Genomic DNA, 25,988 nt, shown 5'->3' on the forward strand with positions numbered 1-25,988 from the left:
CATTTCCACAAATTTAAAAGGGAACAGGCTAAATTTTATTATCTTAGTTAACTTTGATTTTGGTTAGCATGTTCACGATGGGCCAAAGGGCATCCTTGTGCCATCAATTTTTGTTTGCATGGTTTTGCTAGTTTATTTGTGACTTTTTATACCTGTTGCTCTTCCTTGGTCTTCCTTTGCCCTGGCACTCTTATCCATTGGTGCCCTTCGTCTAATATAGCAGTGGTTTCAGTACTGTTTGGTTTTGTTTTTCTGTCTTGCTGGTCATAGTTTGCCCAGTGTATTTAATGGCACACTCTGCTCCCTTTGCCCTGTATACTGCTGTGACTTGGCCTCTGCCCCAGCCGTGCCCTGGGCCGCCGAGCGCTGCCTTTGTATCCATTCAGGCCGCGCTGTAACCATTCGTTTACAGAGCAGGAGGCCAGCGGCCAATCAGCGGGGAGCGGCGAGGACAGAGCGCCAGGGCGTGTGCGGCGGGCGGCCAATGGGGAGTGAGTACATGCGGCGGGCGACCAATGGGGAGTGAGTACACGAGGCAGCGGCCGTGTGATTGGCTGGGGCGTGTGCGGTGGGCGGGCCGGCCGGCAGGCGGGCAGCCAATGGGGAGCGGGTGCGTGCGGCAGCCGGGCCCGGGCCGGGAGGCGGGAGTGTGCGGGGGGGGGCGCGCCAGGCTGGGCGCTGATACTCTCAACCTTTGCCTTATCTTCATTTCTACCACTTGTAAACATTTAATCGGCGGCTGATTTTCTGAACAACATCACTGCTAAAGTAGTGCATGGATTCCCGGGCCTCTTTTGGAAGGGATTTGTTTAAAAAAAACAACAATTCGTCTTTATTTCTAATCATTCAAATGTTAGAAATGAATGTTTTTAAGAACAAAAGTTTGTTTCTGTTTTGACATCGCAGTTCGACGTTTCCTTTTTTTTTCTCCCCCCCTTGTTAATCCGGAAATTAAATTGCCCGAGGGTTAGTGTGGAGGGTCTGTGTTTTTGTTTGAAGCCTCTTCGCCTTTGGCAGGAGCTGGTGACAGATTGTGCCAGCTGATCGCTGCCAACTTCCCGGCGAGTTCTTGGAGCAGACAGAATGATGGTGAGTGCCTGATGCAGTTTATCTGGTATAGAGGCAGGGTGGGGAGGACGTGCGTACACGAGGATGCATGCAGCCTGGGGTAGAGACAGGGACACGCAGACTTTGTAAGGCCATGCATGCATTTAACGAAACTCGAAAATGAGTGGGGTTATTCTTGCCAGCTCCTCCTCCGACAGTGGTCGAGGCGCAATTAAGGATGTGGACTACTCCTGCCAATGAATGCATTTAAAATACGGATCTTTTATTCTCGCCTTAGGTTTTCAAAAGGAAGTGTAGGAATTCTCGTGTTTTGCTCTTCTAGTTACGTATAGCAAACTTGGTAATCGGATGTACACAAAAATGCTGGAGAAACTCAGCGGGTGCAGCAGCATCTATGGAGCGAAGGAAATAGGCGACGTTTTGGGCCGAAACCCTTCTTCAGATTGATGGGGGGTGGGGGGGGTGAAGGAAGGAAAAAGGGAGGAGGAGGAGCCCGAGGGCGGGGGGGGGGGGGGGGGGGGGGGGGGGGGATGGGAGGAGACAGCTCGAGGGTTAAGGAAGGGGAGGAGACAGCAAGGGCTAGCAAAATTGGGAGAATTCAATGTTCATGGCACCCGGACGCAAGCAACCCAGGCGGAATATGAGGTGCTGTTCCTCCAATTTCCGGTGTTGCTCACTCTGGCAATGGAGGAGACCCAGGACAGAGAGGTCGGATTGGGAATGGGAGTGGGAGTTGAAGTGCTGAGCCACCGGGAGTTCAGGTAGGTTATTGCGAACTGAGCGGAGGTGTTCGGCGAAACGATCGCCCAACCTCCGCTTAGTCTCCCCGATGTAAATCAGCTGACATCTAGAGCAGCGGATGCAGTAGATGAGGTTGGAGGAGATACAGGTGAACCTTTGTCGCACCTGGAACGACTGCTTGGGTCCTTGAATGGAGTCGAGGGGGGAGGTGAAGGGACAGGTGTTGCATTTCTTGCGGTTGCAATGGAAAGTGCCCGGGGGGATGGGTTGGTACGGGAGGGAAGGGAAGAATTGACAAGGGAGTTGCGGAGGGAGCGGTCTTTGCGGAAGGCAGACATAGGGGGAGATGGGAAGATGTGGCGAGTGGTGGGGTCACGTTGGAGGTGGCGGAAATGGCGGAGGATTATGTGTTGTATTTGCCGGCTGGTGGGGTGAAAGGTGAGGACTAGGGGGACTGCCCTTGTTGCGAGTGCGGGGATGGGGAGAGAGAGCAGTGTTGCGGGGTATGGATGAGACCCTGGTGCGAGCCTCATCTATGGTGGCGGAGGGGAATCCCCGTTCCCTGAAGAACGAGGACATTTCCGATGCCCTGGTGTGGAACGTCTCATCCTGGGAACATGCGGCGTAGGCGGAGGAATTGGGAGTAGGGGATGGAGTCTTTACAGGGGGCAGGGTGGGAAGACGTGTAGTCCAGATAGCCATGTGAGTCAGTTGGTTTGTAGTGTATGTCGGTCAGAAGTCTGTCCCCTGCGATGGAGATGGTGAGGTCAAGGAATGGTAGGGAAGTGTTGGAAATGGTCCAGGTGTATTGGAGTGCCGGATGGAAGTTGGTGGTGAAGTGGATGAAGTCAGTCAGTTGTGTGTGGGTGCAGGAGGTGGCCCCAAAGCAGTCGTCAATGTAACGGAGGTAGAGGTCGGGGATGGGGCCCTGGTACGTATTGAACAAGGATTGTTCAACGTACCCGACAAAGAGGCAGGCGTAGCTGGGGCCCATGCGTGTGCCCTTGGCTACGCCTTGTGTTTGGAGGAAATGGGAGGAGTCAAACGTAAAGTTGTTGAGGGTGAGGGCGGAGGAGAGTGTCAGTGGCTGGGTATAGGTTGCTCCTCTGGTCGAGGAAGAACCGGAGGGCTTTGAGGCCATCCTGGTGGGGGATGGTAATCGGATACTTATTTTGATAACAATCAAAATGAGAATCTAATTAATGAGACTTGAAGTGTTAGTCCAATTTTGCATGTTTTGCTGCATGACATTAAAGACGAGTTTCATGTTCGATTTGTGATCTTATAGGCCCTGGGCCACACCAGTAAGTGATTATACCAGAAGAGCATTAAAAAAAAAGGAATACATTTAATTCTTGTTGGTTTGAAAATCAAAATGCATTAATTTAAATTAAACTCTTTCACTTATTTGCATTTCGACATTGTGGTTAGCTGGCCGATGTGGCTTGCCTGTTATCCTGTTTTGGTCATTTTAGGACTCTTATTTCTTGGCAAGGCCATGTGCATCTTCTTGTGGAGATTGGCCAGAACCACACAGCATTTATTTGCTCTTTAATTAGTTGCTTACTCCAAGTTATGATCACTACTGTATGATTTAAAAATAAGTTGTTTCTCCTGTCAGAACATTCTGGATCTGTCGATTCTTTCAGTCGAAACAAAACATGCAGCATAAAGTATCAGAGGATAGAGAAAGGAGGAGATTAATAAGTGTGTTTAGTACTTTTACTTCCTGAAATAATTTCAGTGTCACGTTCTTCCTTTTCATCTACAAATCAATCAAGTACATTAGCAAGAAACAGAAGTGCTGGTATGTAAACTCATATATATTTGAGTGCTCTAGATATTTGATGGGGATTAGGCAAGATTAGGGGTAAATATGAAATGATTACCTTTAGCTGTATTTAATTTTACATCCTAATATGGCAACATATTCTCTGGATATGTTAACAAGAATTAAATTGAGTTATGGAGGCACAAGAAACTGCAGATGCTGGTTTCCGAAAAAAAACAAACACAAAATGCTCGAGTAACTCAGTGGGTTAGCAGCATATCTGAAGGATATGGATATGAGATGATTCGGATCAAGTCTGAAGAACGGTCCCGACCCAAAACATCTTTATCCATGTCCTTCAGAGGTGCTGCCTGACCCGCTGAGCTGATCCAGCACTTTGTGTTTTCATTTAAAGTTATTGTCATTTAAATGCAAACAGCTAGAACTGAAGTTCTGAATTGGACTGTAAACGCAGAGGGAGGGAGGGAGGGAGGGAGAGATAGATAGATTTGGGAGTTTAAGAATGCAGTGTGAAGTCACCAGAGATTGGTCTATACCGAAGCCAGCAGCAATTGGGGCTGAGAGATTTCATTCTGCACTGCAATGAGTTGGGACAAACTGTTGTCATATTTTCATAAGATCATAATGTCTGCGTGATGATGGACCTTTTATACTTTAGAAATGAGAAATCATCAGTACAAAATTGGAAGTACAAATCCATTCAAAACTTGGATCCACACGGGTTGAGAAGGTTATGTATTGTCTGAAACTTCATTCTGATATCCCACCATGCCTTCTATTCCCAAATGTTCTTCTCCCTTTTCTGCAAAAGGAAAGCTTCCTTGAAGGGTGTAGTTCTATTGGTTATTGATTGTTGCCCTCCCATAACTTTTTCATGAAAAATCATCCGTCTGTGCAGGCATTTTTCAATTTGTAACAGATATAAATAACATCATATTCTGGCTATTCCAGCTATTATCGACTTCACACAAAGGAATTTATGGCAATTTTATGCCCTCAGGGAAGCTGTGCCTGTAGTGATGACTCTTATAGGCTGAGCTAACTAAGCTCAACTTTAAGGTTGAAGCTGCGACCAATGTTTAAGATATGACTTTGTCTGGTCGCTTGGGTGTGGTATTCAGGAAATAAACTTGAAAGAATTATATATTTTGGTTGGCGACAGGACTTAGACATTGCAAAGCATTGTGCACATAATAGATAAGATGCTGTACTTGTGCTTTACTTGGTGAAAAACTTTGCCTTTGGAAAGGATATACTTACCAATGCATTCAGTGTAGGTTCATAAAGGATTCTCCTGGTACCTGAAGGAATTATTTTCAACAGTAGCTCTAAAAGAATCTTGTGAAAAAGTTACTTTTCAAGAATTTAGCAGAGAAAAGTAAAACATTTGACCAGATAACTGGAGACTCCAGGAGCAGTAGAAACTGCAGGAAGAAAATCACATCAACATTGTGTTAGGTACTGACTCTGGTGCAGATTGTGTCAGGAGGTGGGTTGAAACAACAGATGTAGTCATCTCAGTCAGTCCATGTGCACCTGGTGAGAAAGGGTACCAGAAACTGGTTCTGAATCTATCAGATAATTTTATCTTGCAGTTTGTTGTGACGACTAATAGTAGATAGACTCAAAATGCTGGAGTAATTCAGCATGTCAGGCAGCATCACTGGAGAAAAGGAACAGGTGACATTTCGGAACCCTTCAGGAAGAAAAATGCGCCTGAAATGTCACCTATTCCTTTGCTTCAGAGATGCTGCCTGACTCCATTGATGGAAATGGGTTTTAGGAACTAGGGTTACTCCAAGGTCCGTGAGGCTGAGGTTGGGAAGGAAGTGGGTTGGGGGGGGGGAATTTTTTTTATGTGCGGTCATACCCATGTAAGAGTACAAGAATGCACAACTTGTTTATTGTGATAGATTGTTTATTGTCATAGATGCTTTCTTGCATCTCTCTCTCTCTCTGTTGGCTGCAGCCATCGTCTGCTTCGGTGAGGGAAGCAGGTCGGTGATTGATCAAAAGGCCCCTCGGAGACTGTGTCTGATTGGCCGCCGAGTGACCAGCGCATTATGTGATTGGATACAATGCCCTTGGAGACAGCGGTTGATTGGTCGGGAGGAGACTGATTTGTTGATTGGATGGGAATTTTAAGGGAAGCTCGTCGGTGATTGGATGCAACCCAGAGGCAGCGGTTGATTGGCCGCCAAATAATTGGGCACAAAAAATTGACAAATAGGAAAACAATAAAATCGGAATTCAGATTTAAATCGGAAGAATATCATGCCTGATCTGCAGCAAAGATACTAGTATCCGCTCTAGTATCTTTGATCTGCAGTTCCTTCCTATTGAAGAAGAACCCTGGCCTGAAACAACTCCTAATCCATTCCCTCCACAGATGTCGCCTAACCCGCTGAGTTCCTCCAGCACTCTGTGTTTTTTATTCAATTCTTGAAATTGAAGTTAGACTTAAAGCTGGAGTAACTCAGCGGGACAGGCAGCGACTCTGGAGAGAAAACGCTTCTTCAGACTGAACTGGACTCTCGTTGGTGAGAGTACTTGTGATTGTCTGCAGAAGGGTCTCGACCCGAAACGCAACCCACTCCCCAGAGCCGCCGCCCATCCCACCTTCATCTCCAGAGCCAAACAAAAAACACAGAGTGCTGGAGGAACTCAGCGGGCCAGGTGGAACCCGCAGAGGGAATGGACCGGGAGCCGCCACATGCCAGGGTTCCCCCCACCCTCCCCCCCCTCCAACAGGAAGGAACCGCAGATGCAGCCATCCACGCAAAACGGCTAATGATTCCGGGAATGCTGGGGCGAGAGGGTGAGAGAGAGGGAGTGAAATAGCGAGAGAGATCCAAAGGACTGATTCGGATCCCAACTATGCTTCGCTGAGACCTCACCAGAAGTTTCAAACCAACGGCCCCCTCCAGTTCGAGCCACGTGGACCAAGATACCACGTTGTAAACAACCACGTTCGCTACTTTGACTGGGAGTTCGCGTTCCACCACAGTCCCGCCAGCGGTTTACAGCTGTTTGATATCCGCTTCAGGAAGGAGCGGGTGGTCTACGAGTTGAGCATCCAGGAGGTGAACTCCGTTTACTGCGGAGAGACGCAGGGTCTGATGAGGGCCAAGTTCTTAGGCAGTCTTTATGGAATTGGGAAAAGTTCCAATGAGCTGGTGAAAGACGTGGACTCCCTTACAACGCCACTTTCCTCCACACTCTCCATCTCATGGAGACTGGAAACCAAAGATCCTATAGTCCACTCGACGAAAAAGCTGTAGTAGGATCATGGATAATCTTCAGCACTATTCCCATAACTGGCTTCCGTCACCGCTCTGGTATCTTTACTTTGGACATGGCTTCTTCATGCACAAATCATCTTTTTGTTTCTCAGCTGCAGGTGATCATTTTGATATTCCTGCCTAGTCCTCCTTATTAACTTTGAACATATAAAATATTGCCACTTGGAAGGAGCTCCAGAAAATCCTGCATGCACTCAAACCATCTTCCCGCCCCCCCCCCCCTTCCCTCCGACACGGACACGGAGCAATCCCGACCCCCTTCTATTTCCTTCGGGTGTTTTAAAAAAAATTTCCCTGTTACCATTTCCGTACTTTTTCAATAGCTGCCATGACCCGTTTGATGTCATCCTTCGCCCTGCTCCTGGTCTTGGCCCACACCGATCTGCCGGACATGCTGTGTGTGTGTGCGTGTGCGTGTGTGCGTGTGTGTGTGTGTTTGGCGTCGTCTGAGGGCAGAAGCGCCGGCACCAAGAGCGAGCGAACGAGCGGACATTCGGACGAAAGCAACGATCATAGAGCGGAATAGGTGACATTTCGGGTCGAGACCCTTCTTCAGACTGACAGTCAAGGGAAAGAGAAATGGGAGATATAGGCATATCTTCCACTCATTTATCCTTAGTACCGTCTATATCTCTTGTTCCTCTTTCCCCTGATTCAGTATGAAGAAGGGTCTCGGCCCGAAATGTCATCTATTCCACTCTATGATCGTTGCTTTTGTCCGTCTGTCCGCGCGTTTGCTCGCCCTTGGATTAAGTAGCACAGGATAAAGCTGCAAATTCACGCACAGGATGGAAACTGGAAACTGGAAACCCCCCCCCCCCCATTTCCATCACTGCCTGACCCGCGGAGTTACTCCAGCACTTTGTGTCTATCTACGGTAGAAACCAGCATCTGCAGTTCCTTCCTACACATGATGACTAACAGTGTTTGCTGTACCAAGACATTGACATTGAAATTGGAACCATTAGATATTTGTCAAATGCAACTGCACACAAGTTGAAAACCGACTCTTAAAGTGGGATTCCTCTTGAGATTTGGGTATCATAGATTGTTGAAAGATGTGTTGTTCAGAATATATACTCACTCACTGGTAATATTTTGCACAGGTGTTAAGGGAATAATTAAGTTGGTTAACTGATTGGCAAACAAATTCTTATTAGTCTACCATCCATGTTGGTGCATAATGGAGAATGCAGTTTAGTTTAGTTTAGTTTAGAGATACAGTATGGAAACAGGCCCTTCGGCCCACAGGGTTCGTGCCGACCAGCAATCCCCGCACATTAACACTATCCTACACCCACTAGGGACAATTTTTACATTTACCAAGCCAATTAACCTACAAACCTGTACGTCTTTGGAATGTGGGAGGAAACCGAAGATCTCGGAGAAAACCCACGCAGGTCACAGGGATAAAGTACATACTACGTACAGACAGCACCCGTAATCGGGATCGAACCCGGATCTCCGGCGCTGCGTTTGCTGTAAGTTCTAAAGTGATTACACCAATGAATAAATTATATTAATGTGGAAAGGCAATTAGATTTATGGGGCATTCCTGGCACCATAATATTTATTGTATTTATTTTGGCAAAGACATTGCTCTATTTGACTTCATGGTAATGATAGATCATGGGAATGATATCTTCGTTTCTTGAGGGACTGGTGAATCTGCATTGAATCTGACCTCCATGATTTATGTTATAAGGGATCAAACCAACTAGAATTGCATTGGAAACATAAGATTGTACCCACACAGGTGACCTGCTCCCTTTCTGCCCCCTTTCTCCCTCCTTCTGGTCTGTCTCGGTGTTCTTGCACATATGGCGACTGTGCATTTGTGGTTGTGCAAAAGAGTTTCACTGTGCTGTGAATACATGACAATAAAGAACCTTTGAACCATTGAGAATGCTCTTCTTTACAAATCCCCCCATCCCCCAGCCTTCTATCACCCAGTTTATTTCTCCTTCGCTACTCACTCCATCTGTCCATTACCCAGGCACTCCTCCTACTGGATCCCCTCTCCCCTCCTCCTCCCCATCCCCATTCCCATCTGCCGTTCCCACCTCCCTTTCATCATCTATCTGTACACTGTGGATGGCTCATTTGTAATCATGTATTGTTTTCCACTGACTGGTTAGCATAAAACAGAAGCTCAGTACACGTGACAATAAACTAAACTAAACTCCCTTATTTGGTCCCAAGTTTCACCTTCCTTTGCTATCAAATTCCATCATCTGCAACTGATTGTTCGACCTATTAACTTCCAGCCTCTCGATATTTCCACCTTCTCTGCTCCACCTAACATCAACTTACAATCAACCCCTCCTCATTCTGATCCACCTACTCTGCAATAGACAATAGGTGCAGGAATAGGCCAATCGGCCCTTCGAGCCAGCACTGCCATTCGCTGTGATCATGGTTGATCATCCACAATCAGTACCGCGTTCCTCCCTTCTCACCATATCCCCTGACTCTGCTATCTTTAAGAGCTCTATCTAACTCTCTCTTGAAAGCATCCAGAGAATTGGCCTCCACTGCCTTCTGAGGCAGAGAATTCCACAGATTCACAACTCTCTGGGTAAATACGTTTTTCCTCATCTCCGTTCTAAATGGACTAACCCATATTCTTAAACTGTGGCCCCTGGTTCTGGACTCCCCCAACATCTGGAACACGTTTCCTGCCTCTAGCATGTTCAATCCCTTAATAATCTTATATGTTTCAATAAGATCCCCTCTCATCGTTCTAAATTCTAGAGTATACAAGCCTAGCCGCTTAATTCGATCAACATATGACAGTCCTGCCATCCTGAGAATTAACCTCATGAACCTACGCTGCACTCCCTCAATAGCAAGAACGTCCTTCCTCAAATTTGGAGACCAAAACTGCACACAATACTCCAGGTATGGTCTCACTAGGGCCCTGTACAACAGCAGAAGGACCTAATTGCTCCCATACTCAACTACTCTTGTTATCAAAGCCAACATGCCATTAGCTTTCTGTACTGCCTGCTGTACCGGCATGCTTACTTTCAGTGACTGATAAACAAGGACCCCCAGATCTCGTTGTACTTCCCCTTTTCCCAACTTGACACCATTCAGATAATAATCTGCCTTTCTGTATTTGTCTCGCATTTATCCACATCAAACGGCATCTGCCATGCATCTGCCCACTCACCCAACCTGTCCAAGTCACCCAGCATCCTCATAACATCCTTCTCGCAGTTCACACTGCCACCCAGCTTTGTGTCATCTGCAAATTTGCTAATGTTACTTTTAATCCCTTCATCTAAATAATTAATGTATATTGTAAATAGCTTCGGACCCAGCACCAAGCCTTGCGGTACCCCACTAGTCACTGCCTGCCATTCTGAAAGGGACCCACTAATCCCTACTCATTGTTTCCTGTCTGCCAACCAATTTTCTATCCATGTCAGTACTCTACCCCCAATACCATGTGCCCTAATTCTGCCCACTATCTCCTATGTGGGACCTTACCAAATGCTTTCTGAAAGTCCAGGTACACCACATCCACTGGCTCTCCCTTGTCCATTTTCCTAGTTACATCCTCAAAAAATTCCAGAAGAATAGTCAAGCATGATTTCCCCTTCGTACATCCATGCTGACTCGGACCGATCCTGTTACTGCTATCCAAATGTGCCGCTATTTATAATTTATAATTTATGGAGTCAATCATTTATAATTGACTCCAGCATCTTCCCCATCACCGATATCAGGCTAACTGGCCTATAATTCCCTGTTTTCTCTCCCGCCTTTCTTAAAAAGTGGGATAACATTAGCTACCCTCCAATCCACAGGAACTGATCCTGAATCTATAGAACATTGGAAAATGATCACGAATGCCTTCACAATTTCTAGAGCCACTTCCTTAAGTACCCTGGGATGCAGACCATCAGGACCTGTGAATTTATCAGCCTTCAGTCCCATCAGTCTACCCAACACCATTTCCTGCCTACTGTGAATTTCCCTCATACTTATTATTACGTAAATGAATTAAAAAATCTGAGTGTGAGGGTTTTGTTAACAAAAACATACTGAGGTACATGGGAAAAGACGAGGAATAGTTTCAAGTGCCACAAATGGACTGAATTGTGAAATTGATGCCGCTTTCTACATTTTCTTTCAAAATGAAAAACAAACCTATATCAGGAGGTGGAAACTGTCAAAAGGCAGGTTCTGCATATAAAAGCAAAATGGCAAAAAATGTAAAAATTCAACCAGAGGTCCCCGAGACCAGAGACTCCAGTTCGATCCTGACCCAGAGTTTGTATGTTAGCCCTGTGACTGCATTGATTTTCTCTGGGTGCTCCGGTTTCCTCCCACATCCCAAAGACGTGCAGGTTTGTAGGTTAATTGGCTTCTGTAAATTGCCCCCAGTGTGTAGGATGCAAAAGTGGGATAACATAGAACGAGTGTGGACTCGGTGGGCCATAGGGCCAGTTTGCACGTTCCACGTTTCCACGTTGCATCTCTAAACCAAACCAAACTACTCGTTGATAAGAAACTTTCATAGAATTGTGCAGGCACTTTAGAATAAACCAATGAAAGATTTGGTGGCAGTGGAGGTCTGTAGGTGTCATTCATACTATGTCATACTGTGGCTCCGCCCACTGGTTTAATAGAAAGCTCTTTTCCCTTTCTTCCCCAGTCTTGAGAAGTGTGTTAAGATGAAGTTACCTATTGCTGTATTGCTAATAAAAGTCTTTGCATCTTAATCACTGTACGTGTCATTCCAAAAGGACGCCAAGCTTATTTTGCATAATGTGCTTTGCTGATTTTGGATTTGATGAGAGACCTTTCCCCTTGACTTGGTGGCACTCTGGGAATTTGACGCAAATGGTGCCATAGAAATGCAAGTTGTTTTTGCTTTAACAAAAAACTGATGCTTATCCCTGTTATAAACTGGCACCCATCTTCCCCAATGGATCCAGTTGATTTGCTGTTGGGAAACAGACACACAACCGTAATAGTGGCAAGAGGTTGAATGACAAAACCCAACATCTACAGTTACCAGCTGCGTATATTTTGCAGTAACCACTAGATACTGGTTACGGATGATGAGCTGATGCAGCCCAGCAGCTGGTAAAAATTTATGCTTCAAAATTTGTGGTTGCATAAACTAGACTCCAACTCAATTTTCACTGACCAACTAAAGCAGATGTCATCTGTGTTTTTTGAATGAAAGTAGTCTTATTTTTCATATTTCATCTTGTACCTAAAGCCCCAAGATCATAGATTTATCTCCGGTAATCTCCTCATGTATTCTTGTATTGCGCTGGGTATTCTGCCTAAATTAGGCCTCCTGGACTAAAGCCCTTTGAAAAGATGTAAATGTCTGGAGAGGAAAGAGAAGTGGGTAGAAGTTGAGAACAGTATTTAGCATTTAACTATCATCTTTTTGTATCAAAAGACTTGAACTTTGGTAATGCCATCCATGTCTTTTCCAGGACTTTCCAATGCACCAAGGGCAATGAAGTGTGCTTTTGGTCATCATTATAATAAAGAAATGCAACAGTCAATTTGCACAAAGCACGCTCCCAGGAACAGAAATGAGTCCATGATTAGAATATCTTTTAGTTGACTAGGGGATAAATATTGACCCAGGATTCAAGGTCAAATCACTTGTGCGTGAGAAACCTCTAGGTCTGTTGGTGACAGAAGCTGGGGCTTCAGTCTACAGACAGAGAAGAATTTAATATCTCATCCAAAAGTTAGCCCCTCCTGACATTGCAGGATTCAAACCTGCAGTGGAGCTCCAGCCTTGATTTATGTGCTCAAGCATCTGGTACAAATGTTGACTTGGAGATAGAAATGCTGGCGACTGAACTGGTGCTGACCACAGAGTCATGACATTTTGGAAGAATGATGGAACAGTATCCAAGGTTAGGTTGAGGGGAGAGCCAACAGAAGTATCTAAAATTTTGGGAGGTATGGATAGGGTAGACAGTCAGAACCTTTTTTTTCCAGGATGAAGATATCAAATGCTAGAGGGCATAGCTGTAGTTAGAGGGGAAAAATATAACGGAGATATGCAAGGCAAGTTTTTCACAGAGCGTAGTGGATGCCTAGAGCATGTTCATGGAATGGTGGCAGTGGGTACAATAGTTACATTTAAGACACTTTCAGATAAGCGCATGGATATGCAGGGAATGGAGCGATATGGATTATGTGCATGCAGATGAGAGTTTGTCTTGCCATGTTGGGGGCCGAAGGGCCCGTTCCTGTGCTGTACTGTTCTATGTTCTATGAAAGTAAGTTAACTCTAATCGCTGATGGCAAACTACTAGTAGTTATAGCACTTTGACTTTGAGCTTTAGCGTTGATGTTAGTCACGTTCGTCAACAAGAGTAGCAATGATGACGCACGGATGTTCCAGAACTGAACCTGTTTTTGAGAATATGTGTTGAGCTGCTGTGAGATTGACTGTGCAAGAACACCCAGCAAATTCAATAGTGCTCTACGGGGATGGAAAGGTTTGGGCGGATCGGGGGGGGGGGGGGGGGGAGAAGATTAGATCCACAAATCTGGCAGTGGAAGCAGGAGGGAGTTGGAAGGAAGGTAGAAAGTGGAGACTTCAAAGAGAGATAATTTACGGTGTTCCAGACCAAGATTCAGCTGGCCGCTGAAAACAGCAACCACTTGGCTGAGCCCCATTTCCTCTCACCCGAGAACATAAACGATTCCAAGGCAGAATTTGGAAAAGAAGGGTTGATGTACTTACTACCTGCACTGAGCAATTGCTGTATTCACTTGTGGAGCAGCAGTAGGCATCACCTAGCTCAGCATAGATTGGGTACGTCAAATGCTTTAATGTCTTTGTATTTGGCTGTAATACTTGTTTCAGTTTCTCGGTCTGAAGAAGAGTCCCGACCCGAATAGTAGTCTGACCATTTCCCTCCACTGATCCACTGAGTTGTTCCAGCACTTAATATTTTGCTCAAGGTTCCAGCATCTGTAGTCGTGTGTGTCTTATCGTGGTTGATCATTTCCCCACCCGCACTCTTTAAAACAGGGACCCTCGACTGAAGGATTCAAATCAGACATTGGCAACTATCAGTGCAGGGTGGGTCCCTAGATATCACCATAATTTCTTGAGCGACTGAGGTGTCTGATACGTGACAGGCAAACCCGTTAGCTTGTCGGTTGAGCTGTAAAAGAGTATGATCAACAGTATTTTTCCAACCTCAGACACCTGTTCTGTCTCATCAAAGAATTATTTACCTGCACCATCTTGAAGCAATCTTGGGCCTGCTTCCTGGCAGCTTTCAATTAGTAGGGTTGGAGCCAATTGATTCACAATGTTTATTGTCATTGCACAGTTCCCTCCAAAACAAAATCATCTAATGCTCAGAAGATTTGCATGTTTAATTTTAGTTCAGAGATAGAGTGCTGAAACAGGCTCTTCGGCCCACCGGGTCTGCGCCGACCAGCGATCCCCGCATGTTGACACTATCCCACAACCACTCGGGAGATTTTTTACATTTACCGATCCAATTAACCAACAAACCTGTACGTCTTTGGAGTGTGGGAGGAAACTGAAGATCTCGGAGAAAACCCACGGGGAGAACGTACAAAGTCCGTACAGACAGCATCCGTAGTCGGGATGGAACCCGGGTGTCCGGCGCTGCATTGGCTGTAAAGGCCCTGTCCCACTTTCCCGAGTTACTCACGGATTCTCCTTGAGTTTTCCCCTTGATTCAAACTCGGAGAATATCCGTAGCGAGGCCGTAGGAGTCCGTAGATATTTCGTAGATATCTCGTAATGCCAGCAGTAGGTACTCGGGGCATCAGGTAAGTCGGGACGTTTTTTCAGCATGTTGAAAAATGTCCACGAGTAATAGCACCGAGTACCCACAGCCGGCATCTCTGAGTTTGAATCAAGGGGAAAACTCGGGAGAATTTGTGAGTGGGACAGGGCCTTAAGGCAGCAACTCTACCGCTGCGCCACCATGTCTTAATCAAAGGAGTGCCTTTCTATCAGGAGCATGCATTGGCTGTTGGTCTCTTTTCCCATGGATGGCATCCGAGTACGGAAGATTTTAATGACGTAATGACTGTACGAGGTAATTCAAGAGTTCTCCCGAGTTTCCTCTGATTCGAACTCGGAGAATTACGGTAATAGCCGTTTGTAGGTACTCGGGGCTCTCGTGGACATTTTTCAACATATTGCAAAAACTTCACGAGCTTACCGCGTTTCCCGAATACCTGCCGTTAGTGTTACGAGCTGCTAAGAGACGTCCCGAGCTCCGACGTACCCGCTACGTACATTCTATGTACTTACCACAAGTTTGACTTTTTTTTTAAACTTGGGAGAGCTCTTGGGTAAACTCGTATAGTGGGACAGGCCCTTTACTGCCATCAGGCTATTAATCACCACAATCTCCAAATAAGCTCTGATCTACATAGCCTTGGGGCTTTGTTTTTGTCTATTTTTCACTATTATTGTTTGTTTGTTACACACACACACACACACATATTGTTTACAGATTACTATGTTCAACATATTTTGTTGCGCTGTTGGAACATATGGGACATATGACAATAAAACACTCAACTCTTGCCTCTTTGACCCTTTGGCTATCCTATTGTTCGATTGTTTTTGGTGTTCAACTTGCTTGCCCTATTAATTGCCACAGGGCAGTGAAAGTTTAAAGTTACACGCCATAGAAAATAATTTCCCAGGTTAGACAATTACAAAAGTTTTGCTAGATTTTCCGGAGAAGATATTGACTTCTTATTATGCCAGTGGGGTACTAACTGATAAACAGTTAAAATGCAATCAGGTGAGAAGCACCCAAGTTGTTGAACCGCATAGATGTTAGTAAAGGAAATGTTGTTAGTTGAATCAAACTTTTCAAGCCACATGTTTCTCTAGGTGCTGAAGTGCACCTGTGTTGTTAACTAGCGTTAACTGTTCTTTTTAGGTTTTAAATAAGATGCTTTGATTATGACTATTGACAGTGCAACCTTGTACAGCAATTTGTGGTAATTCAGATGTACTTAGACTTTTTGGTGTAAGGGTAGGAGTATTCATCGCACTCTGGCACATGAAGTGAATATGAATGTACTTCTAATAAGACTGTTGTGGATAATTTGGACAGCGTAACTGGGAAACTGGCAACTCTTTTTTAGTAATTAGGTACAACTGAAAATATGATAAAGTTCAATTAAAGCTTCTTTAATTTTATTTTTGGAACCTTGGCATTGTCAGCAAGGCCTGTATCGATGACCCCCTAATTGCAGCAGAGAAGGTAGTGAACCACTGCTGTCCTTCTAGTGAAGGTGCTCCCATGGCAAGGTTGGGTTGGGAGTTCCAGGATTTGGATCCAGCTATGTGCGATATGTTTCCAAGACAAGTGCCTTGGAGCAGAACTTGCAGACGGTAGTGTTTCTTTGCACTTGTCACTCGAGTCCCTCTTGCATGATCGAGATTACAGGTTTGGGAGGCACTGTTTGAGTAGATTGGGCGAGGAACTAACTACACTGCATTTTGTAGATAGTACACAATCTGGATGCTAGGTAGGGTATCAAGTGGATAGACATAAATCAAGTGGGCTGCTCTCTCCTGGATAATGTGATGCTTCATGAGGATTGTTGGGGTTGTATTCCTCCAGATAAATAGAGATTATTCCATCATACTCCAAATTTATGCTTTGTTGAAGGTGGAAAGGCTTTGGGGCGTCAGAAAATGACTCGCATGCTCCAACATACCCAGCTTCTTGCAGCCATGATATCTGGTCCATTTGAGTTTATGGTCAGAAGTGATCCCCAAGATATTGATTTAGAAATATAATGCCATGAGGAGGTGACCAGGCTCTCTCTTGTTGGAGATGGTCATTGCCCTGCTGTTTAGTGATTGAAGTCCACACCCTGAATACATTCTGTGCCCTTCTTCCTTTTAATGCTTCTAAGTTTTGTCAAGGTGGAGGAACACTGATTCATCGAGAGAGGGAGGATAGTAATTTGTCTTCATGAGGAGTTTCCTTGCACATGTTTAGCCTGATGCCACGTGACTTCATGGGATCTGAGGTCAATGTTGAAAACCCCTTGGGCTTTTCCCTCTCATTGCCCAACAACCCTGCCGGTGGGACAAGCTGTCTTTAAGGTTTGTGATGGGGAACCAGGTCAGACTGTTGCTTGTCTAGTCTGTGAGGCAGTGCTCCTGATGTAGACACTTGTTGACAAGTCTTTGATAGGAGGATTTTGCAAGATTGACTGTGCTACGAATTAGTTACTCGAGATGCTGCCTGACTTGTTGAGTTACTCCAGAGATGTTACCTGACCCGCTGAGTTACTCTGGGATGTTGCCTGACCCGCTGAGTTACCCTGGGATGCTGCCTGACCCGCTGAGTTACCCTGGGATGCTGCCTGTCCTGTTGAGTTACTCTGGGATGCTGCCTGACCCGCTGAGTTACCCTGGGATGCTGCCTGACCCGCTGAGTTACTCTGGGATGCTGCCTGTCCTGTTGAGTTACTGATGCAATTTGTGTATTCTATGCTGAGAATGCCTTTGCTGTGTTTGAATTCAGCGCTCAGGTGGCCCTGACCAGTTTTCCTTCTTGATTTGAATGTGGCCATGGTGGTACCACTGAGAGGCTTGGAGTAAACCATAGAGGAGTCCTGTGCAATAAGGATGATAGTTTTTTATAACAATTCATGGTTTTCATGTTCCTCATTGACCTCATCAGCCATGTCATACTCGCAAAACCTGGCATTGAAGCAGGTCATGGTTGATCCCAAGAGGCAGCTAAGAATGTTGAATCTGACATGGCAATGATGTTACTAATTGTGCTGGTGGTCCTTTGCTAAAATTAGCGGGCTAAATTTAATCAATAAACTTTACTGCAACATCAGCATAATTCACGTGCCGCATTTTGCCGAGCAATTGGTATCTTAGCCACTTAACTGCAAATGGCCAATTGGGAATCCAGTTATGGCTAAATGTAGTTTTAATTTGTAAACAATAACTCTGAAATGGGAACTGTCATTAAATATGTGATTTTAGTATTCATCTGCGCAGGCTATTCATGTGACATTTAATCTGTGTGTTTCTTAGTAAAGGTGTAAGAACATGAATGTTTTATGATTGTTGAATGGATTCCGTACCAAAGTTAATGAATGAGCTAGATGTCTGTTACGAAATGTGAACTGTAAGTACATTCATCTGTTAAAGGTGTGCATAAAAGATACGATATTTCTTAAAAATTAGCATTTGACTAGTCAGTGATTTCTGCTGTCAACACTATCTCCGTTTCACAGCAAGTGGGAAATTTGTACAATCATTGCACATTGAAAAACAATTGAAAATATGCATCCAATCTAGGGAGCAGTTGAAAACAGCAGTGCACCCACAGTTTGAGCAAGTGCTTTATCATGGGAGAGCTTGTATTCGTATTAGCTCAATCACAGAAGTCAGGAAATTCTTGCACCTTCTGCCAAGCCTGGAATTTGTCCCACTTTAAGTTGAGTGGTGCTTTGCCTGAGACTTGAAGGACATGTTTTCTCTCATCCCTTTAAACCAATGGCCACAGTGTTACTATTAATTTAATAAATATTTAATAGATTTTATACGGGTGCTGTCTGTCCAGAGTTTATACATTCTCCGTGTGACCGTGTGGGTTTTCCCCAGGTGCTCCAATTTCCTCCCACACTCCAAACATGCAGAGGTTTGCAGGTTAATTTGGCTTCGGTAAAAATGATAAATTGTCCCAGTGTGTAGGATAGTGCTAGTGTACGGGGATCATGGTTGGCACAGTCTCGGTGGGCCGAAGGGCCTGTTTCCGCGTTATATCTCTACTAAACTAAACTGAAATGAAATTATATACTTGTATGTTAAGCATCTTCTATAAATAAGAGTGATGTTACCAAGTGACACAACCTAAATAGTAACTACTTGTAAAATGCAATCACCAAAAGATATGCTTAGTGGCAGACCTCAGGGAAAGGCAAAACTCACGATATCGAGTACCAACAACAACTATGTGCTTTTAAAGTAGCAAAGAATCCCAGTCTGAAGAAGGGTCTCGGCCCAAAACGTCACCCATTCCTTCTCTCCAGAGATGCTGCCTGTCCCACTGACTCCAGCATTTTGTGCCTATATTTGGTGTGAACCAGCATCTGTAGTTCCTTCCTACATATGTTCCAATTCACAACCTTATTAATTGGTGTAGTCTATTTAATTCAAAGATAGTTAATTGAAATAACATTTTGTTTTCTTGCTAAAACTACTTTTAAATTGTTAGGGGTGGTCAGTAATTTCAAAGAAATTGAATGGCCGTTTGAAAAATGAAAATAAAAATGAGTATGGGGTGCTGGAAGTGGGATTTTGTCAGTTAGGCGTATACTTTCCTATCCTGTCATATGCTCACCCCAAAACAAGACACAAAGTGCTGGAGTAATTCAGTGGCTCGGGTAGCATCTCTGGAGAACATGGATAGGTGACATTTCAGGTCAGGACCTTTTTTCAGACTCTGAAGAAAGATCCGACCCGAAATGTCATCTATCCATGTTTTCCAGAGATGCTGCTTAACACGCTGAGTTACTCCAACACTTTGCCTTTTTTTGTTGTAAACCAGCATCCGCAGTTCCTTGTGTTTCCATATATCTTCCCTATCTGGAATCAGGTCTGGCAGACTCTATTACAATGTATGTTTCCTCCCTCATAGGCCTGCTTGATTAATTTCACCTTGGGTTTGGGCCACAGCAATAATTAACAATTTTTATTCTGAGAGCTCAGACTGCTCACTCAGCCTGCAAGAAGTGGAAAATGCCAACTGGAGTAGTATGTTCGATGCTCTTGGATTAGGCTTGTGGCTTATTATCAGAGTGACTCTGACAGGGGGGACCTCATTGAAACTTAAAGAATAATGAAAGGCAGAGTGGATGTGGAAAGGATGTTTCCGCTGATGGGAGAGTCTAGGACCAGAGGTCATAACCTCAGAATTAAAGGGCACTCTTTTGGAAAGGAGGTGAGGAGGAACTTCTTTAGTGAGAGGGTAGATAATCTGTGGAGGCCAAGTCAGTGGATATTTTTAATGAAGAGATAGACAAATTCTTGATTAGAATGGGTGTCACGGGTTATGGGGAGAAGGCAGGAAAATAGGATTAAGAGGCAGAGATCAGCCATGATTGAATGGCGGAGTGGACCCGATAGGCTGAATGTCCTAATGCTACACCTATAACTTTTGAACTGGTGAACTAAATTGTTGCATTCAAGTCAAGTCAAGTTTATTTGTCACATACACATACAAGATGTACAGTGAAATGAAAGTGGCAATCAATCAATCAATCAATCAATCAATCAAGCACTTTATTCATCCCCGAGGGGCAATTTAAAAGGGCGCATTACAGTAGCTTTTTTAAAAAAAAGAAAGGGACACAATCAACGAAGAGACAAACATTCAAAGCTACTCTCTACACCGACCGGTCGACCGCACGAGCAGCGACCCGGCAAGGATTGGGTTGTCTGTGGGATTGTGCAAAACAACAGAACAACAGAACAGAACCAGTATTTACATTTTTTTTTAAAAGACACAACAGTAATTACACCCCGGTGAGATCAGAGTTTACAGACCTGATGGCCTGTGGGAAGAAACTCCGTCTCATCCTCTCTGTTTTCGCAGCGTGACAGCGGAGGCGTTTGCCTTACCGTAGCAGCTGGAACAGTCCGTTGCTGGGGTGGTAGGGGTCCTTCATGAGCTTGCTGGCTCTGGATCTGCACCTCCTGGTGTACAGGTCCTGCAGGGGGGGGGGCGCAGTGTAGTTCCCATGGTGCGCTCAGCCGAACGCACTACTCTCTGCGGAGTCTTCCTGTCCTGGGCAGAGATGTTGCCAAACCAGATCGAGATGTTTCCGGTCAGGATACTTTCTACAGCAACAGAGTAGAAGGATTGAAGGATTCTCAGAGAAACTCTGAATTTCCTCAACTGCCTGAGGTGGTAAAGGTGCTGCCTTGCCTTTCTCACCAGTGCGGCAGTGTGTAGTCCATGTCAGATCCTCTGTGATTTGGACTCCCAGGTATTTAAAGCTGCTCACCCTATCCACAGTAGTCCCATTTATCCCCAGTGGCGTGTACGTCCTCGGTTGTTGTGCCCTTCTAAAGTCCACAATCAGCTTCTTAATTTTAATGGCATTCAAGAGGAGTCTGTTGTTCTGACACCAGACTGCCAGGTCAGCCACCTCCTGTTCTGATCTCTATTCTGCATTGACAGAATAGAGATCCTTTTAGCAAAAGAAAATCACCAAAACAGTAAATCACATTACTGCAACATTGTAGTTTAGTAAAGTTACTGAAGTCAATTTTTTGGGGGGGCTATGGTGGAGTGCATGTTATTACTCAGTTACTATACAAGATTAGTTCTTGTATAGTTTCCTGAGCGGTTGAACAGCAGTCTGGCTGAAGGTAAACTGGTAAATGTTGGAAATAGGAAATTGCTTTGAGGGGACAGTAATATAAACTATTGAAAGACTAATCAACCTGAAAGCCTCCTTGGCAAGGGATCACTGTCCATTTTAGGGGTGGTTAAAGTCTCATTGATATCTAGCCTGGCAACATGTTAGAATGGGAACTGGAAAAGTTCTGGGGGAGAAAATGTTAACTTTGCATGCTGAACAGTATTTAGATTTTGTAGATTTGATAAAGGTGTTTTGTTGGGAAATTCAAAATTCTGCAATGGCCAAAGAAACAAAATGACAGTACTAATCTTCATACTTAAAGAACATTAAGATTAAATATACACCACAGATGATTCATTTCCCCTTCCTCCCATGTCCTCATTTTTCGTCATGCCATATGTTACTTAATTTTGAAAAGGTTTTGAGGAGTACTTTTAAAGAGAAGTGGAAAACTGGTGTTTGTGCCAGTCTGCTGAGGCAAGTAGTGAACTGGAAGTGTTTTCTGTAATCACGAGCAACTGTGGCAGTGGAATGTGAGTTGGGCAGCGAGAGCCTGATTTTTTTTTTTTAAGGGAGAACATTCTTGGTGTGAATAAAGCTGTGCTGAGATCATTGGAAGCTGATATGGATGTCCTTTGTTCAGTAGTGGAACTGAAGTGGGGGGGGGGGGGGGGGGGGCTGTAGCTTAATGAGCGGTGACAACAGGTGGCATGCCTGCTGTCTCAAACTGGAGAGCAAAGGTAACGGCCACAAGGGGATCCACACTTAAGTTTATGTTACTTGGTGATGAGATCGGTCTTTTATATTTCAACTGTCTTTCGAAATATCAAGTGTGCTGATGCAGAGGTTTTTGAACTAACAGCTCTCCCTCTAAAAGCATTCTGTCAGAAACTCTGCTTTTGAGAATTTGTGCTGCTGCCACATGTCTTGGGTCCAGATAAACTAATTGCAGGTCGCAATGTCAATGTGCCATGCCTCTCATTGTACATTTGTCAATGTTCACGTCCCAAATGTAAGGAATTAATTTTATAGCATTTACTCCCTACAGCTGGAGAAAAATCTTGTTTCAGAGATGGGAGGGCCTGTTGGAAAATAATGGAAAGTGTGTTTAAAAAGTAAAATCCTTCACCAACCCCCCCCCCCCCCCCCCCAATCTAGTCAATGAATCACTTTGTGTGCAGTGCGCCATAAATTATTCCCCAAGTTTTGATGGGCAGCCAACTTTCTGCATATGCATGGTGCTCACAAACTGGTCATTGGGATGTAGCCAAGGACGAGCGTTAATGTCCTTTGATCTATTCATATTCCCACTCAGAAAAGTATCTTTTTAATGTTTAGTTTCATTCTAACACCTGGGGTTGGGTCGAACATATTGGGACCGTAAACGCTTGCTACCCCGCTGCGACCCGGCAGCAAAACACAAAGCACAATATGCAGATGTTGGAAATATAAAATTGTCAACATTTTCATGTTACATTACATGCAATCAAAATCGTTTTTTTTTAAAACTGCAAACCTACACAAGAAAGAGAATCTTATTTATTGTTCCCAATATGAAATTGAAGACTAAAATAAATTGTGAAATTGATTACTAACTAAAGTTTGGCTTTTGTTGAATCCATTCAAAAGGAAAAAGCACGTTCTCTCTGTGACCGTGTGGGTTTTAATGATAACTAGACCAAGTGGGACCCGTTGGGCCCCATCCCCCAAAGCGGGGGGAGGGGGGGGGGGTGCGGTGTCACAGGGGAGGGCTTGTCCCCGAACACGGCGTCGGAGTTCACCCCGGAGACAGACGCCCCCCGTAGCCAATCACCCACATCAACCTTTCTCCCAACATAACCCATTCCACCACTCACCCATAGCAGGCGCGGCTCATTTCCCCTCATCCCCCAACACTCTCTCCCCCACCTCTTCACCTTCCCTCTTCTCTCCCCTCACCTCCTCCCCTCCTCCACTCCCTCCTTTACCTCTCCCTCCCTCTCCTTTCCCCTACCCTCAGTCACTCCCAACCCTCAGTCACTCATTCCCATTCTCACTCTCTCCTTACTCCCTCAGTCACTCCCTACCCTCAGTCACTCCCTACCCTCAGTCACTCCCTACCCTCAGTCACTCCTTCCCAATCTCACTCTCTCCTTACTCCCCTTGAAGCTATTGATCCCATTGTCTCTCTGTCACCTCTCCCACCCTCTCCCTCCCTCTCCTTTCCCCTACCCTCAGTCACTCCCTTCCCTCAGTCACTCCCTTCCACCCTCCATAACCGCTCTCCCTTCCCTACCCCCCAGACCCGTTGGGCCCCGTTTCACCAACGCAATATTCCACCACTCACCCGTTCCCCCAACGCAATCAATCCTTCCCACATGGTGGAGGGGGAGGGGTACAGTCGGCGCTTCTCGGAGCCAATGAATGGACTCAACGTTTTGGTCGGCGGCGGCGCTCCCTTGAACCAATCAACCCTTCCCAAGGGGAGGGGCCAGTCGGTGCTTCCCGGAGTCAATGAATGGACTCGACTTTTGAGTCGGCGTCGGCGCTCTCTGGAGCCAACCAATCCTTCCCACGTGCGGGGTGGGGGGGTCAAAAATCTCACTCTCCTTATTCACCTTGAAGCTATTGATCCCATTGTCTCTCTGTCACCTCTCCCTCCTTCTCCTTTTCCCTACCCTCAGTCACTCCCTCCCTCACCTCTCTCCTTTCGCACTCCCCCATTAAAGACAATGTTTAAATAACATTTTTTCTCCTCCCATCAATCCGATCCAATCCAATCCAACTTTATTTGTTGAGCACTTTAAAACAACCAATGTTGACCAAAGTGCTGTACAGAAGAATAAACAAGACATCATAAACAGACAACATAACAGAGCATAACATAACAGCTCACATAAGGCGCAAAAATTACATATGAAATACAACAATAAATTAAAAGACATAAAACATGAGTAAAAATAATAGCCACGCAATAAAAGCAATCAAAATAAGAAATTAAATCAAGTAAATAAAGTCGACATCTTACTGGGTATCAAAGGCCACGGAGAAGAGATGGCTTCACCCTGGTGCCGGTGGCACTGGGCGGGGGGGGCATCGTGGATACCGCCCATCACCCACTCCGTTAACTCTCACAGCTTCTGTACTGGCAGCAGAGATCACTTTGTGATGTCATTTTCGGTTTTCGGAATCTTCACGGCAGCTTGTGTAAATGAGATCCCATTGTGATTGGTGGACTGTGAGATGCCATTGTGACATCATCACTGGAAGCTGCTAGAAAAGTCTCACATAGGCAGTTATTATTTTAAAGTTGGCTTTTTTTAAACTTTAAATATCAATAACGTGTAATATAACATCAAATGTGAAGAAACTTGATACTAACAACCACGGGAAAAAGTTGAATAAGATTCTGCAAAGATTTTTGTGCTATTGTGTACCGTTTTGGCATAGTTCCTTGATCTCAGAGACAGACAAACAGACAGACAAACAAGATGAGACTTTTAATAGTATATAGATAATAATTTTACTTCGGAGTCACGTGAGTGACTACGTGAAGAACCCGCCAGTACGCATGCGTGTCATATCGTCTAACGCATTGCGTATGACTGGCAGGGTGAACGTGATTCTCCCGCCAACAGTCAGACCTGAAGGTAAGTTTTTAAAACTTTTTCCAGGTTTTATCTTCCTACAGGAACCTCTACCTAGAGGTCCTGTTAAAGCCCGGGGCGAAGTCCGGAGGACCCAGTCAAGGGAATACCGGTCACGACCTCGGGCATACCCGACAAATAGCCGCATTAAAGACCGCGGACTGCGGGAGCGGGCGGCGGTGAATTCGCCTCTCGGGCCGCTGGCGTTGGAGCCAGCAGCTTCACCCTGGTGCCGGTTGCACCTGGGGGGGGGGGGGGGGGGGGGATCATCGTGGATAACGCCCGACATATAGCCGCTTTTCACCTCCCGGGCCGCTGGCGTTGGAGCTAGCAGCCTCATATTACCAGCACCTGGGAAACACAGTGGGGATACCCCGACACACAGCCGCTTGAAAGACCACTAAATATGGGTAGCGGGCGGCGGAGAAGTCGTCTCTCCGGCCGTTGCCGTTGGAGCCAGCGGCTTCATACTGGTGCCAGTGGCACCTATACAGCGGGGATACCACCCGACAATGTATATCGCGGCTATCCCTTTCACAGGGACCGCGGGGATATCCCTGCTGCAGGAACCGTGGGGATAGCCAGCACGGCGGGGGGGGGAAGGCCCGACTACTAGGGAACCCCGGCTGCATACAAGGACCTCGAGACCAAGCTCGAAGGGGGGTGGAGCGTTGCCCCCGCAGCAGAAGGTTTAAAACAGGACCTGCAGGTAAATTCTTTACTCTCAGGTTGTTTAGTTCTATTTCTGTGAGGATGTGTTACAGGAAAGGAACCATGGACTAAGTCCAAATGGAGACTGACTGCGGAGGACCGCGGGAGTGCGGGCAGTCAGCAGCGGTTGGCTACACCTGGATCGCTAATCGATCATCAGTCTCCGACCTGGCACCTGCACAGTCGGAATCGACACCTCAGACTGACGGGAAGGCCAAGCAAAGTCGGACAGGCCCGAAGACTCAGACAAGTCGGGCTGTGAAGACTCACCGCCGGCGGGAGCACTGTGATCGCATATCCCGCATGGAGCGGTTGATGGAGCAGATGCTCCAATGT

At 45.5% G+C, this 25,988-nt stretch overlaps 1 protein-coding gene across 4 annotated transcripts in view; it reads left to right on the forward strand.

Annotated features, from left to right (window-relative positions):
• Window positions 1–624: 624 nt before the first annotated feature.
• tfdp2 (transcription factor Dp-2) overlaps window positions 625–25,988 on the forward strand; it is a 188,828-nt gene continuing 163,464 nt past the window's right edge. For 2 of the 4 annotated variants that reach the window (XM_033031914.1, XM_033031915.1), the window contains exon 1: window positions 628–1,089. Coding sequence is in view for 1 of the 4 variants with exons in the window: in XM_033031915.1 (XP_032887806.1) it covers window positions 1,084–1,089 (6 nt within the window). In the remaining 3 variants the exon portion in view is untranslated. Of the gene's footprint in view, window positions 1,090–25,988 lie in introns of all 4 variants that reach the window. The other 2 variants (XM_033031913.1, XM_033031917.1) reach the window with 2 other exon arrangements.

This window comes from Amblyraja radiata, chromosome 13, assembly GCF_010909765.2.
Source record: "Amblyraja radiata isolate CabotCenter1 chromosome 13, sAmbRad1.1.pri, whole genome shotgun sequence".
NCBI classification, from domain to species: domain Eukaryota; kingdom Metazoa; phylum Chordata; class Chondrichthyes; order Rajiformes; family Rajidae; genus Amblyraja; species Amblyraja radiata.